Source organism: Herpailurus yagouaroundi, unplaced genomic scaffold (assembly GCF_014898765.1).
Source record: "Herpailurus yagouaroundi ecotype Mexico unplaced genomic scaffold, PumYag 162, whole genome shotgun sequence".
In the NCBI taxonomy this organism is placed as follows: Eukaryota; Metazoa; Chordata; class Mammalia; order Carnivora; family Felidae; genus Herpailurus; species Herpailurus yagouaroundi.
In genome coordinates, this window is record NW_024412403.1 from 12,962,913 (window position 1) to 12,977,410 (window position 14,498).

The 14,498-nt window shown below is 41.9% G+C and overlaps 1 protein-coding gene across 6 annotated transcripts in view; it reads left to right on the plus strand.

Moving 5' to 3' along the window:
* Positions 1-14,498, plus strand: part of MIS18A (MIS18 kinetochore protein A) — a 46,048-nt gene that overhangs the window by 2,401 nt on the left and 29,149 nt on the right. Inside the window, exons 2-7 of one of the 6 annotated variants that reach the window (XM_040484052.1) lie at positions 693-759; positions 5,383-5,568; positions 8,005-8,109; positions 8,541-8,637; positions 9,409-9,526; positions 9,805-12,603. In XM_040484052.1, the coding sequence (XP_040339986.1) occupies positions 693-759; positions 5,383-5,568; positions 8,005-8,109; positions 8,541-8,637; positions 9,409-9,489 (536 nt within the window). In that variant the 3' untranslated portion in view covers positions 9,490-9,526; positions 9,805-12,603. Of the gene's footprint in view, positions 1-692; positions 760-5,382; positions 5,569-8,004; positions 8,110-8,540; positions 8,638-9,408; positions 9,767-9,804; positions 12,604-14,498 lie in introns of those variants that run through there. The other 5 variants (XR_005793182.1, XM_040484051.1, XM_040484053.1 and 2 more) reach the window with 5 other exon arrangements.

Sequence of the window (14,498 nt, forward strand, 5' to 3'; positions counted from 1 at the left end):
GTGTGTGTGTGGCGGGGGGGGGTGGGGTGGGGAGGCTTGATCCCACGAACCCCGAAATCATGACCTGAGGTGAAATTAAGAGTTGAACCTTAACTGACTGAGCCACCCAGGCGCCCCATCTTTCTTGGGTTTAATCCCAATTTTACTGTACCTTGCAGGTATTCTTGGTAATCTGTGACTGAGGTTCTAGGTGTTCCAGTCTTTACTGGTGATTGAATTTTCCCCTCTAGTTTTACTTGTTAATGTCAGTGGTTTTCATGGATGAGAAAGAACTCTCATTCTGCCACCTTTTTTCCAGGAGATGTACAGAGGTACATTTTGTTTTGAGCCACCCTTGTATGCCTGTGGGACTTTGGGCTCTTATCTTTCCTGGTTCTCTGAGTTCTAAAAGGAAAATTGAATTAGAAGTTCTCCAGGGGCACCTGGGTGGCTCAGTGGGTTAAGTGTCCGACGTCGGCTCAGGTCATAATCTCACGGTTGGTAAGTTCAAGCCCCACGTTGGGCTCTGTGCTGACAGATAGAGCCTGGAGCCTGCTTTGGATTCTGTGTCTCCCTCTCTTTCTGCCCTTCCCCCATTCACGCTCTGTGTCTCTCAAAAATGAATAAATGTTTAAAAAAAAAAAAAGTTCTCTAAATACCTGCATGTGTCATATAGCAAACCACATTAATAAATTATTGTTACTTTGCTCTAGGTGTTTCCTGTAATGTTTCTGTGGATAAGGAACAGATACTGTCCAAACGTAAAAATGAAAATGGTTGGTGAGTAAGGCTATTATTATCTATTGGAATATGTGTATTTGAGAAAATGTTTATTTTTCAGCTAAAAATCTTTAAAAAGATCATTACCAGTAAGATTAGTTGGGATAAAAATTTCTTTCTGGTGGTCAGTATAGAATCAGCCCATTTAATGTATTAACTCTTGAGCATTGGTGATCTTTTTAGATATTGCAATGGAAGAGTTTCTAAATTTCTTTTTTTAATTTTTTTTTTAACGTTTATTCATTACTGAGAGATAGAAACTGAGCATGAACAGGGGAGGGGCAGAGAGAGAGGGAGACACAGAATCCGAAGCAGGCTCCAGGCTGTGAGTCATCAGCACAGAGCCCGACACAGGGCTCGAACTCATGGACCATGAGATCATGACCTGAGCTGAAGTCGGATGCCCAACCTGCTGAGCCACCCAGGCGCCCCAAAAGAGTTTCTAAATTTCTAAAGTCACATTCTGACACTCTCTTGGGTGTTTGGGCTTAGTGCTAAAACAAGTTGAAAATTTAAAAAAAAAAAGTCTATATCATAAAATCTTAGCCAAAGGATGCCTTAGACCAACGCTACCTACGTTTTTTTAATGTCATGCTACCCATAGAGAATGCTAGTCTCACACTTACACACATGTACATGTCGCCTGTTGAGGTAAACAGACAAGGCTGCATGAGGCTGCAGGCAGCCAGCACGGGGGCTCCAGCAAGCCCCAGGCCCCGTGCTCCTGCTCCCAGGGCTGAAGGCGTCACTCTCTTGGCATCCCTGTCATCCACTGTGCTACAAGTGGCATCTTCAGTAAACTGAATGGGAGGCTCTGCCTGTATAATTGTTGCCCAGGGTGTGCTTTACCGATATATATGAAGTAACTGTAGGCGGTACACAAACAGCTCAACAAAAATTAATAATCATGTATGTTTTTTCACGTGTACTTAAAACTTCTGGTTTTTCCTTTTAAAGTAATGCTAGCTAGAGTGTCCAATTCAAATAAAGTGCATTTCAATTAGGAGATTACTCTTTTTAAGGAGAATTACATTAATGGTAGTACAGGTAGTACGTGTAGGTGGCAGAAATGGTGCTGCTGGCAACGCAGGTGACCTCAGTTTGGAAAAGCCAGACTTAGCTTGTTTTTCAGTTTGTAGATGAAGAACGGAAGGCCTGGGGAGATAGGCCACAGGACGGTGCAGTGGTTAGAGCTAGCACAGTGCTGTGCCTCCCCTCCCTTCTTGCAAAGTGTTCTTTCTTCTTTCCTTGCCGCGTTTACTTTTTTTTGTTTTTAAGATATTCATTTATTTTGAGAGAGAGTGTGCGTGCACGCGTGTTCAAGCACGTGTTGGGGAGGGGCCAGGAGAGGGAGAGAATCCCAAGCAGTCTCCACATGCAATGTGCAGAGCCCCACATGGGCTCGAACCCATGAGCCGTGAGATCACGACCTGAGCTGAGATCAAGAGTCGGAGGCTTAACTGACTAACTGACTGAGCCATCCAGCTGACCCCAATTTTACTTATTTGGATGCCACTTTCACCAATTTTGCCATATTCATTTACCAGCTATCATGTACTTACTATCTTTCCTTACATTGACTCAGGATTTTATTTAAATTTATTTAAAAAGGAATCTAATGTATTACTGCCATACATATATCATTTGCCATTGATTAGATGTTTACTACAATGAAAACAGATGTTATTAAACTCTAGCAGGGATGCTGTCACCTCACTTGTTCTGAGCCCAAAGTCTGTTCTCTCACTGTAGAAAGATTTGCACCTATGAGATTCGTGTTCGAGACTTCCTAGCACCAGACTGAGACTTTCTTCTTCTTATAATTGGGATTGATAGAGAACTAAAGGGGAATTGACTCATCCTCTGTCAGCCAGTGTTATTTAGTCCTGTTTACTTGTATCACCTGAACCCATCATTCATGCCACATTACACTGTCCTAAATTTCATCAGGGTCCCATATTCCACACTTGGGGAAATATCGTATCGCTTTAGAATGCTCGTATGTTTTTGATAGGCCTGTCCTACTGAATAGCTGCTTGCGTCATTCTGCAGCTGGTCAACAAGAACACTTGTGGGTTTTAGAAATGTGTCGTTAAGGTAGGAGTGTTTCCTGGGTCCGTTCTGTCGCTTGTTAAGTTTCTTATGTGCTAACTCATTTCTTGTCGAAAATCACCCTGTGATTTCTGGTACTGCTTTCTCAATATTGTTGTCCAAATTTAAGGGTAGGTTCTGGCCAAATCCTTGCCAGCTGTGAAAACAAAGACACTACAAAACTGGGGCGCTTGGGTGGCTCCGTCAGATCGGCGGCCGACTTCAGCTCAGGTCATGATCTCGCAGTCTGTGAGTTTGAGCCCTGCATCGGGCTCTGTGCTGACAGCTCAGAACCTGGAGCCCGCTTTGGATTCTGTGTCTCCCTCTCTCTCTGCCCCTTCCCTGCTTGCTCTCTGTCTCTCTCTCTCTCAAAAATAATAAACATTAAAAAAAAAATGAAAAAGAAAAACCCTACAATAATTGTAGCTACTACCTCTTCATTGCTTCTCAAGATCACTGTGGAAGTGAATGGGTTTGCATGTATTCTTCAGTGGTGTTTACTTTGATTTTGATAATTTGGGATAAAACAATGTTACCCACTGATCAGTGTGTTTTGTATTTTACCTTTATTTAAGTATCCTTTTTTGGCTGATTACACCTGCATCATATGTTAGTTCACAGTCTTGGTAATTGTGTATGGCAGCCTCGTAAAGATTATGAGGTTCGATATGTAGTGTGGACATTTTCCTCTTCACCGTTGGTAGCATAGGTAGGGTTCCTTCCTGGGCTTTATGGAGAAATATAAAATGAATAGAAATGTAAAATATTAAAATATCCAAAAAACATAAAATATATTTAAAAATATAAAGTAAAAAATATAAAAGCCTATAGAACCTTAATATATGATCAATGGCATATTATGTAGCTAGTTATATTACCAGTGAGAACTTATAATTTACTGGGCAGTGATTCATTTTGTTCTTGGCTCCCTATGGAGCTGCAGTAGTTAAAAAAGTCTCTCCGTATCTATAGGTAAACAATAATGCAGTCTAATAGATTGTTTGAGTCTTGGTTGGCTCCATTTTTTTGATGACAGGAATAGCTAGTTATTAGAAGGCATGATATAATCCTTTTGAAATAATAGCTATCTTTTGTGATGTATATTATATTATCATCACGAAATTTAAATCTTCAGTTATCAATTTGCTATGCGACAGGACTGTAATTTTCGTATAGATATTTATAGCATGGCAAATTTGGGTAGGTCAATCTGATGAGGCATTTGGGTGACTGGATTCTAAGATATTTTTTTAAGTTTACTTATTTTGAGGGAGAGCTAGTGAGCAGGGGAGGGGCAGAGAGAGAGAGAGAATCTCAAGCAGTCCCTGCACTGACAGCATGGAGCCTGACACGGGGCTTGAATCCGTGAACCATGAGATCATGACCTGAGCCAAAATCAAGAGCCGGACGCTTAACTGACTGAGCCACCCAAGTGCCCCTGGATTCTAAGATTTAAAGAAGACATGAATCGACATTGGTGGGGCAAATTATATTCAAATATGCAGATCCTGAGTTGGGAAATAACTAGAATGAAGGAGCAATTAATTATGTGGAGAACCTGGATCATTAAGTAGAATATTTGTGAGTTGCCTATGTGGAGCATGTCTGGAGTGAGTAGAAGAGAGTTAGGTCGAAGTCTAATTAAAAAAGAGAAAGCTTCTGTAACAGATGCACGATGAGCACATGTCCAAGATTTATTTCACTCATTTCCTGAGGGAATCGGAACATGGCAAAGCTGGTTTAGAGAAGGACACTTTCTGGAGAACAAATCTAGTTCGTGTCCCCCAGGACAATAAAGCCTCCGCCTTTGAGGTTATCTTTTGTACTAGCAGAGAACATTTGCCTCTCCAGCAGACTAAAATCATTTGTGGTGTTACAGATTGTTAATCTTACTAATCTGCTTTCTGTAAATCCTCATCGAACTTCAGAGTCTGGGCCCTGATCCGTAGTAAGTAGTAAGCGCCCAATGTTACTTTAATGTTACCTTTCAAGTAGAGCGAAGTGTGGCCCGTGGGTCAGGCACTTCTTTTTGTAAATATATTTTTATTGGAACATAGTGCCTATCTGGTTATGTATTGTCCGTGGCTGCTTCTGTGCTACATTAGTAGGGGTGAGTCATTGCAACAGACACCATGTGGCCTACAAACCTAAAATATTTGTTCCCTGGATCATTACAGAAAAAATGTGTCCACCCCTGTCCCAGAGCGTTAATGATTCTCAGTGGGCTTGGTGGACAATATGAGATTAAAAGAGCCTGTGGAATCCTTTCCTTCTTTTCAAGTTTTAGATCATTCTTCTTAATACCAGATTGAGGCATTTACATTCTAGAAAAACTCCACATCAATATCCTCTCGTCACTTTTCTATGTGTCCCCCGTCACTAGGCGCTTAAGTCATTGCGGCCTGGAAGCAACTGTCCACACTTCTAATATATGTTACTACCATTTCTTTCCTCCCTTATTCATATGACTTAGTAAGGTTGAAATAACATATTTTAGCCACTTAGATGTTAAATGTTTCTGGATTTTAACAGTGGGATCTTTGTTATAACGAGTTGTACCCTGTTTGCTGAAGCACCGGCCTTTCGCTGTTGCAGTGTTCTGGAGACGTTGTACTGCTCTGGGTGCTCGCTCAACCTCGGTCACATCTACAGATGCACACCCAAGAGCCTAGATTACAAGAGAGACTTGTTTTGCCTCAGGGTTGAAGCCATTGAAAGGTAAGTTTGATAAATAAATGGTTATCTCCTGATTCCTCAGTTTTCTGCAGAAAAATTAGTATAAAAATAGCAGAACGAAATCAACGCTATTTGGTTAAAATACATTTTCAAGTAATAATTTCTGACAAAAAGCCAATGATTTTTTTTGTTTTGACCTGATATATTTGGCATGGGAAAATCAGACATACTAAATTATAAGGAGAAAGCACTGCGAGAACATTTTTCAGAGTAAAAATATGTTCAGTTTTGGGGCGCCTGGGTGGCGCAGTCGGTTAAGCGTCCGACTTCAGCCAGGTCACGATCTTGTGGTCCGTGAGTTCGAGCCCGGCGTCGGGCTCTGGGCTGATGGCCCAGAGCCTGGAGCCTGTTTCCAATTCTGTGTCTCCCTCTCTCTCTGCCCCTCCCTCGTTCATGCTCTGTCTCTCTCTGTCCCAAAAATAAATAAACGTTGAAAAAAAAATTAAAAAAAAAAAAAATATGTTCAGTTTTTCCTAAAAAGGTTTTTAAGCGATATGTGTTGTCCATTTTATTTTCTCCCCCATTTTTTAGCCTAGAATATCATGAAGAATTAGGAATTTCAAAACTAGTTGGGTAAGAAGTACCTTTGGTGTTCTGGAAAAACAAATACAAAGTCTAACCATTTTCTTGAGTCTAGTGAAGAATCGCCTGCTTTCTCTGAGGATGCAAGGAAGTGCCTTCATTCTTCATGATTTCTAAAAAGTAAACATTTGGAAACAAGGCAAATGGGAGGCTGATGACAGACGTCAATTAAAGAATTTCAGAGATCTTAATGGCCTTCTAATTAGCCTTTTTTTTTTTTTAATGTTCTTATTTATTTTTGAGACAGAGACAGAGCATGAGCAGGGGAGGGGCAGAGAGAGAGGGAGACACAGAATCTGAAGCAGGCTCCAGGCTCTGAGCTGTCAGCACAGAGCCCGACGTGGGGCTCGAACTCATGGACTGTGAGATCATGACCTGAGCCGAAGTCAGATGCTCAACCAACTGAGCCACCCAGGCACCCCATAATTAGCCTTTTTTACTAGGAAACACAAAATTAAATAACTCATTTGACTCCTGCGTATTTTCACTTATCCTAGAAAAGATGTAATCCTCAAGACTTTAAAGATGCCTAAAAATCTTATATATCAGGAAAGAAGAAAACTTTAAGAAGAAATTAAAGAGCTTATACTTTCATTACTTGAGGTATTTTGTCACTCGTGCTGAATTCCTCAGCTTTTCTCTTCAAAAGATTTAAAACAGTATTCTTTTTATCAGAATTGTGATTTCTCATCAAATTATTCTTTGATAACTTTAGTCTGCCACCTTGTTTGAAACTAGACAGGTTCAGACCAGAATTTTAAACTCTGCAAACTTCTTCCAGCCCTCACACAAAAGAAGGATGAATAGGTACTGTTCACTGTTGTGTGGATGGAGCCCTGTCTGGAGAGATAGCAGATCTGTTTTGGTTTTAAGATAGGAATAGAAGACCCAGGCCCAAACAGATGCTCCTTTAATCTCCATGAGAATTTTACTAAGATCTGTGAAAATTAAGTGAGGGAGAGGACAAGTGTGAAAGGATGAAATCTCAGCTTGGTCGGCTTGGTACAAAACTTTCAAAAGTGGTACATATCTGTATAAAAGGAAACGTGGAAAACTTTGCCACAGGAGATTATAGTATTGAAGTTGTTTTTTCCTCTTAGGGTGGAATTGTAATGCCAAGGAAACTGCTTGGTTTTAGAAGTGTTTATTTACAGGGTTTTTTTTTTGTTTTTTTGTTTTTTGTTTTTTTTTAAAGATTTTATTTTTGGGGCGCCTGGGTGGCTCAGTCGGTTGGGCATCTGACTTTAGCTCAGGTCATGATCTTGTACTCCTTGAGTTTGAGCCCCACATCGGGCCCTGTGCTGACAGCTCAGAGCCTGGAGCCTGCTTCGGATTCTGTGTTTCCCTCTCTCTCTGCCCCTCCCCTGCTCATGGTCTGTCTCTCTCACTCTCAAAAATGAATAAATGTTAAAAAAAAAAAAAAATTAAAAAAAAAAAGATTTTATTTTTAACTGATCTCTACACCCAGTGCAGGACTTGAACTCATGACCCTGAGATCGAGAGTCACACGCTCCACCCGCTGAGCCAGCCAGGAGCCCCTATTTACAGTTTTGTAAATTACTTAGTGCCACTTCATCTCCCACCTCCTCTCATTTTTTTGCCTTCTGCAATTTTGTCTCCCATGCCATTTTTCAGAAATACAATCAATGAGGTTTCCACAAGAAGATAGTTCTTATTTGACAAAAGAAGTGACATACTGGAGTTACTACATGTGATAAAAGACTTCAAAAGAAATGTAAATTAATCAAGTTTTCTTTGGAGAAATACTGGCACCTTCTTGTTTGCTGTTTTGATCTCTTGGGTTACCAACACTGGGCCTGTTTTCCTTGTTTCCAGGCCAGTTTTTCTCTTCCTGCGTATTGTCTGCACCACAGCATCCCCTAACCTCAGAGAGCCGGGCACAACAACTTGGACGATTACTGTTGAAGTTGCCACATTGGGGTGACCAGAACTGACTCCATAGATTATTTACTACAAGTCCAATTTGAAATTATACATGTTCCCTGAAGTTATAGAAAGCAAAAAAGCAGTGGCTTCCTCAGGATCTTTTCAAATTTTTTAATCATAGAATTTTGAACTATGACTGTTAATGTTTTGGCACCCAGCTAACTAAAGAGCAAGTTCGTTCCAGTAATGAAATACTTAGAGTATTGGAAAATATGTAGGAATATCAGGACAAAGCTGTTACGGAGAAAAATACGATTTTCTGTAATACAACTTCCTACATAGGTTGCTGGTAACAAAAATAGTTATTTTGTGTTTACTTGGTACAAACAGATAGTGTAATATACTTAGAGTTTTAATATTAACTAAAATGAATTTAATATTTGCGTCCTTTTCCTATTTTAACCTCGTACTGCACTGTACTTCAGTTATATTTTAGGGTCCTCGGAAAAGCAAATCGTGTCAGAAGATAAAGAACTTTTTAATCTTGAAAGCAGAGTTGAAATAGAAAAGTCTCTAAAGCAGGTAATTTTGTTCTGTACTTCGTATATCTTTGTATGAACCACTTCCCTGTTAGTGAACAAGGGCTCTACAAATACTCCTCACAAAGGCATCTGTTTTGATCTTAGTACTTTCATGGTAAGAGAGTGCTTATTTTATTTCAGTTGTTAGTAAAATTGATTTTGGGGGCGAGCCAAACTACAATTTAAGCTAAAGCTTTATAAAAAAAAAATAAGTCATTTCATGCTTCAGTCAAAGCAGTGTATAATCTAAAACTAGTAAACTGTATTTCATTTGATTCAGTTCTCATGGTATAAATGACCCGATTTTTAAAAGCTCTTTATTTATTTATTATTTGAGAGAGACAGTGCGAGAGTGAGCATGAGTGGGGAGGGGGGACAGAGGGAGAGAGAGAGAAAATCCCAATGGGACTTGATCCCACGAACCTTGAGATCATGACTTGATCTGAAATGAAGAGTCAGACCTCAACCAACTGAGCCACTCAGGCGCCCCAACAACCTAATTTTTGAACGTTAACATCTTTTCATGGCCAGATAGGCAACATTCTGATGTGTGTATAAGAGAACTCCAGGTTAGAGACTGAGAACTACTGTTAATATAATGATGCCTTATTTATATAAAATTTAGTTTATGCCTCTAAATAATTTCATTAAACACTGAATATGTGTAATGCATATCATAGTCATACATTTTATTAATGATACATATTTTAATCACTTAATGGTGCGATTTTAATCGTGATCATGTGTGTATCTTATTTTTTCAATTCGATAGATGGAAGATGTTTTGAAAGCATTACAAGCGAAGCTGTGGGAGGTTGAATCAAAGTTGTCCTTTACCAGCTGCAAAAGCTGAAATGTCTTCCACGTGCCCCATTCTGGACTCCCTGCAGGTAGATGATTTCTTTTGTAGCAATTCTAGTCATTTGATTTCGGTCGGAATGGAAAGAATTCTCAATGGCCGTATGAATACAGCGCACCCTCTTGTATTGATCAGATGACAAGAATTGTAGCATTACTTTTAGGATACATTCTTTCCCAAAGTCAAAATTTAAAGCCGTTTTATGATACTTGCTGAAATTGGAATTTTGGAGTTTTTATTTTGATAAACTGCTATGATTTTCTGTACTGTTTTCTCCTTTGTATCAAATTCATTGTTCATTTCCTTAAGAAAAACATATTCACCTTGAATACTTTGGGAAATATTTGATATTGAAGGACAAGAAAATCTTGGAGGTTTTCCACCCACTGTGTGAGTGAATCTTTGAAGACCAATGCATAAAGCTCTGAAGAAACTGGTCGTTGAGTTATTTCTCAGAACTGTTTGAAAACTTGCACAAGAGCAGACGAGCGTATGTTCCAGTGGTAGCAGAATTCCACTTGATCTGTTTGTTTACTACCATACGCCCCCAAAAATCTGGAATAATGTTCACCAAAGAGATTAGTAGTCATCTCTGAGGGTGGGATTCTAGGGGATTCTCAGTTTTCTATAATGTGGGACTTAGAGTAAACATGGGTTATTTTTAAAATCAGAGAGAGAATAAAGATGAAAACAAAGCATTTTAAAGTTGATTTTTACGAAACTGAGTTGTGGTATTTAACTGAACTCAGAAGTCCTGACGCCATGAGTTGTACATGTTTACCGGACCGGTTGCACTGGGGAAGGCTGCTCAGGAATATAAGGGTAACCCCAGATTTCTCCAGGCCCCTTTCTGTTTTTGGGTGCAGATGAGGCCGCATGACATTAGTACTCAGAACGCAGGAGTAATTCAACTCGGTTTCTGCTCAGAAGTTCCCTAATTCTTTCCCAGAATACTTAAGGTACCCTAACCAAAGGTCCTAAGTCAGATCAACTGAAGCATTTAAAGCTATTGAGTAATTTTTGACCAGTTGGCAATAGCCTCTAATAACTAGAAATCCGTGAGCCCTCTAGGGTAGAATGCGGGGGAGAGAAAGCACACACCCGTACCCGCTGGCCACGAGAGAGTCCTCTTGCCTCCGTGAGCTTGATGCAGTCCCGAGTGTCTGTCGCCTTAGGTGCTTCAGGGGCACATTCAGAAGAGAGGGGAGAGGATGTCAGCAGCAGGATTCAGCCGACTTTCTGGTTGCGCAGGTAACAGCACGCCAACAGTCTCTTTGGGGGCTATCCCCAAGACAGGTGGTTTGGCTCCCTAATTCCGTAATACCCTGCTCATACCGGGACATGCCAATCCATGCGCCTTGAAAAGTGCTCATTTCACCGAGGAAAACTCATCTCCAGTCGCCACAGTGCTGACGCCTCCCTGTTGTGGGTCAGGAGAGAAGCATGGCTCCCGTGCCCTAGGCTGCCTCTAGGGCGGGCCTTTGGTCAGCCGTCCCCGGAGCTGTATGTCCAGGGAGGGTCCTTCACATGAAGTTAGCTCACCGGTCCTGGGTGCAGATGGAAAGCTCACACACATTTTGTCACGTGGTCTTCACTGAAGCATCTGACCGGAAATGCCAGGAAACCGTCGTGTTCTTCATCTTTGGCCTCTGCCTGTGATGTCACTGAAGGGGTGTCCTTGCCACTGCCGTGGGACAGCGATGCCGAGGTTCCCAAACTGCTCATCCCGAGGGGTCCAAGTGGGACTGCTTTGTGTCCCCTGCACGCTGCCCTGTGACACTTGCAGAAGGAGGGGGTCTGCCCGACTCCGGGACAGCCTCTCCTTGGGCCACGTGTCTCCCCAAAGCCTGGTAAGCCTGGCTTTTCCGGCTTCCCGTGAGGTCTCGTCAGAATGCTGCTTTGTAAACTTCACCCTGTCTTTCCACCCTAAAACCTACAAGATGTGAGGCAATGGGGCCTTGTTTCTATTCCGTGCAACTGAAAAACACAACGTGCCATTGTTTCTGGTTACCAAGCTCTGGTAAGTGGCTGCTTGTGAGCAGGAACGAGGGCGCCGAAGCAAGAAATGGTCGTTCCCCCCAAATTGCATAAGACCCGGCAAGGAGATCTTCAGGCAGATCTGCCCTGAAATTGTTCTTCCAGCCATCCCCATAAAGGGTGTGCCCCAGTGCTTCAGGGAGAAGTTACGGAAACCGGCACCAGAACCCATTATGTGGCCTTTACAGACTCCTAACTATGTCTGTGTAGAAAGTTATATAGAATTTCATCCCAGAATGTGGGTTCTGTCCTCAGCAAATTCTCCCATCGTGTTTATAAATTTCCAAGCTCAAGAGCCCCCTGAGGTCATTGTTCTGTGCAGCATCGATGCCTGGATGGATGATTCTAGTCAAGCTCTGGACATTTAAATTGGGCAAAATCGGGGAGAATTCATCCTTGAAGAATGGGGTCTAGGCATTTAGCGGGAACTTCTTGAACGAAGAAGCCGTGAGTGAAGGTTTCCTCAGCTTATTTTTGAGAGAAGATCTCACGGGTAGCAGAAATTCCAGGTCATGGTCCCAGTTTAACTGCTTTATGAGCCGTGTGACCCTGAGCAAATTATTTAATCATTTTGAGCCTCTGTTTTCTCATCTGTAAAATGAGGACATAATAGCCTTTCCTTGAATCACAGATCATCAAATTAGATAATGCTTAAGAGCGAGTACTCTGAAAACAGTAAAGCATCACAAAAATAAACAACGATTTAACTTTGTTTAAAATGGGTTGATCTGATTCACTCTTCTAGCTGGTATACCCATGGGAGTCTATGGATGGAAAGGGAAACCTCTGAAACACTGTAATACAGATATAAATATTACCGTTTATTGAATTTCTTTCTCCAGTTACAAACATATGAACATTGTAGAAGATTCAAAAAATAGAAGCATGACACAAAGAAAATAAAACCTACACGTCCTCTCACAAGTAAAAGACAATTATTATTCACTTTTTGGGGTATATCTTTGTAGTCATTTTTATATGCTAATTTAGAATCCTACTGAACATACTGTTTTCACATAAACTACTTCATTGCTGTGTTTCTGCAATTATTAAATATCTTCTATAACCTGATTTCTTGTGACTGTATTTTTAACGAAACACTGATTTTAGAGCCCGCTTAAGTGTAATCATACGGGATGATATTCCTCACATCTTTTCATTTAATAAATGGAAACACTGTATCTTAAGACTTCAGTGATTACAGCCACACTCACTCTTCACCTCTTCTGGAGAAAAAGTGAAAATGCCTGAAAGCTGATGACTTAAAATTTTGTATCGATAGTCAGTGCTGTAGATCTTTTCTGTTCTTCCTGATTAACATAAATAAGCGGGGAGCCGCGTGCCTGTGGAGAAACAGAAAGCTCGTTTGCAGTTACTGCGAACTGAGGGAAGATCATGATCTAACCCAGACTCGTTTTGGGGACTGGTCATTAATTTTGTTTAGTAAGAGCTGAGTTCCATCTGTCGGGAGGGGGTTTTATCCAGGCAGGTGATCACGGTGGCCCGCCGTCAGGGTCCATCCGTGTAATTGTAGTCTCTTCAGAATGTTTACACTTGCCTAAATTCTTTTTTTTTTATTTTTAAAAAAAATTTTTTTTTTCAACGTTTATTTATTTTTGGGACAGAGAGAGACAGAGCATGAATGGGGGAGGGGCAGAGAGGGAGGGAGACACAGAATCGGAAACAGGCTCCAGGCTCTGAGCCATCAGCCCAGAGCCCGACGCGGGGCTCGAACTCACGAACCGTGAGATCGTGACCTGGCTGAAGTCGGACGCTTAACCGACTGCGCCACCCAGGCACCCCTACACTTGCCTAAATTCTTGTGATGATAACTGGAAGGCAGCGTGAAGTGAGGGGGTCAGAGGAGTGATAGGCTGGACAGGAGTCTTACTGGCCCAAATGTGATTTGAACTAGAATCAGCCTCCTTTCGTTCCAGTCCGCTCCTATTGACTTTTGCTAGCCTGACAACATTAAGCCTAACTTTCCCCCCCGCCCCCCAAACAGTTGCCACGTGGCTTTAGATATCCTCCATCTAATTGTAGGCAGAGAGATGGACAAGGTCCCCCCCGCCCCCAGGGTCCTTTCAACCTTCTAGCCCATTTGAGCTGAAGAAGGAGATGAGAAATAATTCAAAGAGAAACGAGAATCCACGAACCGACTTTGCAGACTTGAATTCTCTTCCCCACACATGCTGTCACCTCCGTGTACCTCCCCCTGACCACCGTACCGTCATCCGGAGCTGCGGGTTTAGGATTCTGGAGGCTTCCTGAGAATAGCAAATTACGAATAAGCAGGGTGTGTGTTTGATGGAATACCATTTTCCAAACCGAATATGAGAGTAGGTAACCATTTTGAAGAGAAAGGTTCTGGAGCCTTCAAAGGATTTTCCCTAGGGGACAGACAGACGGCTGCTTTTTACTCCTAGCTGCTTCCCGGGGATGACTTCTGCTCTTAGGTAGCGTTTAACGATCATTTCCTACGTACCCAGCACTGTGCTTGGAGCTGGGGGCTCACCCCAGTCTTCACAAAACCCCCTTTCACGGGAATCCTTACTCCCATTTTGTAGATGCAGAAACAGATTCAGAGAAGTTAAAGAACGGCCTGACTCCCCAGGGCTCTACCTCACTTCTGCCTCCTCCATCTATTCTGAGCTGCAGTTGGGACGCCCCCTTGGTTCTTAGCAATCAAATATGTTAAGGGAAGGTGAGTCACCGCCGTGTTAGCAGCTTTGGTATCTAGAAGGGTTTAGAACCCTTTTCTGTAAAATGAAGCTGACTGGGGCTCTTTGGTGCGAGTTCCCTCCACCTCCTTTGTTTCTCCCTTGAGGCTCCCCGGCCCGGCCGCTTGCAAGCCCTGCCCTCTTCCCGTGTTTCGGATCTCCCCTGCACCCCCTCCTTCCTGTCCTTTGTTTTACATTAGTCACAGATTACACTTGTTTGTTAGCTTATTGTCTTTCTGTTGGAGG